Source organism: Buceros rhinoceros, unplaced genomic scaffold, assembly GCF_000710305.1.
Source record: "Buceros rhinoceros silvestris isolate BGI_N320 unplaced genomic scaffold, ASM71030v1 scaffold2222, whole genome shotgun sequence".
In the NCBI taxonomy this organism is placed as follows: domain Eukaryota; kingdom Metazoa; phylum Chordata; class Aves; order Bucerotiformes; family Bucerotidae; genus Buceros; species Buceros rhinoceros.
The window spans coordinates 37131-39674 of NW_010398168.1; the positions used below are offsets into that span (position 1 = coordinate 37131).

Below are 2544 nucleotides of genomic sequence, written 5' to 3' on the forward strand. Positions count from 1 at the left end.
CTACCTCTCTTCTCCACGTTGCTTCCCCCCCCACTGAGGTACCTGCCTTGTGAGACATCTCTTCTGAAGAGCTCTATCAGAGGACAGACACTTCCTGAGAGACACTTGTAAAGCCTGCGTAGCATGAGTTGGTGTGTGAAGGGCTGTGGAGCTGGAGAGATAGTGGGCAGAACACAGTGGTATGTGTGCAACTGGAAAGACAAAGAACTGGAGCAAGAAAAGGTGCCCTCAGGGGGTTAATCAAGGGGAGGTCTCTCTACAGAGATGGGGAAAATACTGAAGGGCTGGAAAAAAGCTAAGTGAGAAATAGTGCAGAGAATTGGGTGCTGGCCTGCTTAAACAGAAACACACAAGGATTACCTACACTCCGCCTGACAGTGTTTTGCTGCTATCTTGAGTATTCCTATCTTGTTGATTAAATAATAAAGCACTTACATGTTTGTTTTTAGCAGCTTTCTTGTGTATTAAAACTAGCAACTAGAGACATCGTAAAGTCACCATTTATCTTTGGTCTCTGATTTTTAGATGTATAATTTTACTAGCTTTGCTATGGCTTTGAATGAGTTGGACAAAGAAATGGAGAGTGTCATTCCCAAAACTGATTGCCGGCTACGACCAGATATCAGAGCCATGGAAAATGGAGAAATAGGTAACTTCACTTATCGGCAAAGGTGGTTTTATTTTTTTTGTCAAACTGAGGGGCTGGGGGGAAAAAGTAAATTCCACATTGAAGTTGTTAAATGAGCTGTTAGAGTAGGGAGCTACCCATAAAGACAAGTAACTCTAGTGCAGCCTTCTGCAGGTTATGGTATGCTTCTAGGGAAAGGTATGTCACCCACCTGTACCAGGGCAGATTAGGATGGAGTTAATTCTCTTCATGGCAGCCCATCTATGATGGGGTTACAGCATTGGTGGATAACGGGAGAGCAACTGACATCATCTACCTGGACTTGTGCATTTGATGCTGTCCTGCAAGACATCCTTGTCTCTAAACTGAAGAGATGCAGATTTGATAGATGAACCACTCAGTGGGTAAGGAATTGGCTGGATGGTTGCATGCAAAGAGTTGTGATCAGTGGCTCAATGTCCAAGTGGAGACCAGGAATGAGTGGCATTCCTCAGGGGTCAGTACTGGGACTGGTGCTGTTTAACATCTTTGTCAGTGACGTGTACAGTGGACTCAAGTGTACCCTCAGGAAGTTTGCAGACCATACCAAACTGAGTTGGTGTGGTCCACGTGCTGGAGTGATGCGATGCCATCCAGAGGGACCTGAACAGGCTTGAGAGATGGACCCCTGTGAACCTCATGAAGTTCAGCAAGGCCAAGTGGAAGTTTTTGCACATGGGTTGGGACAATCCCAAGCACAAATACAGGCTGGGGGATGAGTGGATTGAGAGCAGCCCTGACAAGAAGGACTTGGGGTACTGGTGGACAAAAAGCTGAACACTAGCTAGCACTGTGCACTTGCAGCCCAGAAATCCAAACACATCCTGGGCTGCATCAAAAGAATTGTGGCTAGCAGGTTGAGAGGGATGATTCTCTCTACTCCACTCAGTACTGCGTTCAGCTCTGGTGCCCCCCAGATAAGAAGGATATGGGTCTGTTGGAGTGGGTCCAGAGGAGGCCACAAAAATGATCAGAGGGCTGGAACCCCTCTGCTGTGAGGACAGGCTGAGAGAGCTGGGGTTGGTCAGCCTGGAGAAGAGAAGGCTCTGGGGAGATCTTAGTGCAGCCTTCCAGTACTTAAAGGGGGCCAACAGGAAAGATGGGGAGGGACTCTTTTATGAGGGAGTACAATGATGTAGGACAAGAGCTAATGGTTTCAGGGTGAAACTAGGAATTAGTAACAGCTTACCCCAGCCAAACGTTAACAAGCAGCAGGTGGACAGACTTCTGAAACAACTCCAGGATATCTTAATCACTGTTTCCCTACTGAAATAAATTCTAGGTATGCCATCTCCCCTAGATCATATTGCTGTCACGTAAACGCCTTCTCGGGGTCCTCAGGCCATAAACATGGATAAGCATGTGTTTAACAGTCCTTAAAGATTGGAATTCTATTGGCTGATCTTGTGCCACAGCTGGCCTGGCTTTGCTCTTAGACTAAACCAGAAGCTCTTCTGTGTTATGTAGAAGGCTTTTGAAATGGACAAGTTCTGTGACCTCCCTTATTTGCTAGGTCAGATGGACTAATGCTCTGTCTTATATTACACCTCTATATCTCCTGTATTTTTATTTGTGTCTTTTTATTCCTTCAAGATCTAGCTAGTGAAGAAAAGAAGAGGCTAGAAGAAAAACAAAGGACTGCCCGCAAAAACCGTTCAAAGTCAGAGGAAGACTGGAAGACGAGGTCAGTGTGCTTACCTTTGTGTGTGTACGTATGTATGTAAAGGCTGTGGACATTGAGGTTAACTGCCAGTCCACACTGTGGTGTCAGTACTGGTATCGCCAGGTCTGGCAGTGCCACTCTTCTGTTTGCAGACTTGGTCCCTGTAGGCTGTAGCGCCTCCAGGGAAAAACGTCAGGCTTGGTCTCAGCTCTTT

General features: G+C 46.4%; 1 protein-coding gene across 2 annotated transcripts in view; it reads left to right on the forward strand.

The window, feature by feature from the left end:
* Nucleotides 1–2544, forward strand: part of OSBPL1A (oxysterol binding protein-like 1A) — a 26349-nt gene that overhangs the window by 19835 nt on the left and 3970 nt on the right. For both annotated transcript variants that reach the window (XM_010130973.1, XM_010130974.1), the window contains exons 11-12: nucleotides 526–649; nucleotides 2261–2351. In XM_010130973.1, coding sequence (XP_010129275.1) covers nucleotides 526–649; nucleotides 2261–2351 — 215 coding nt within the window. The remainder of the gene's footprint in view (nucleotides 1–525; nucleotides 650–2260; nucleotides 2352–2544) is intronic.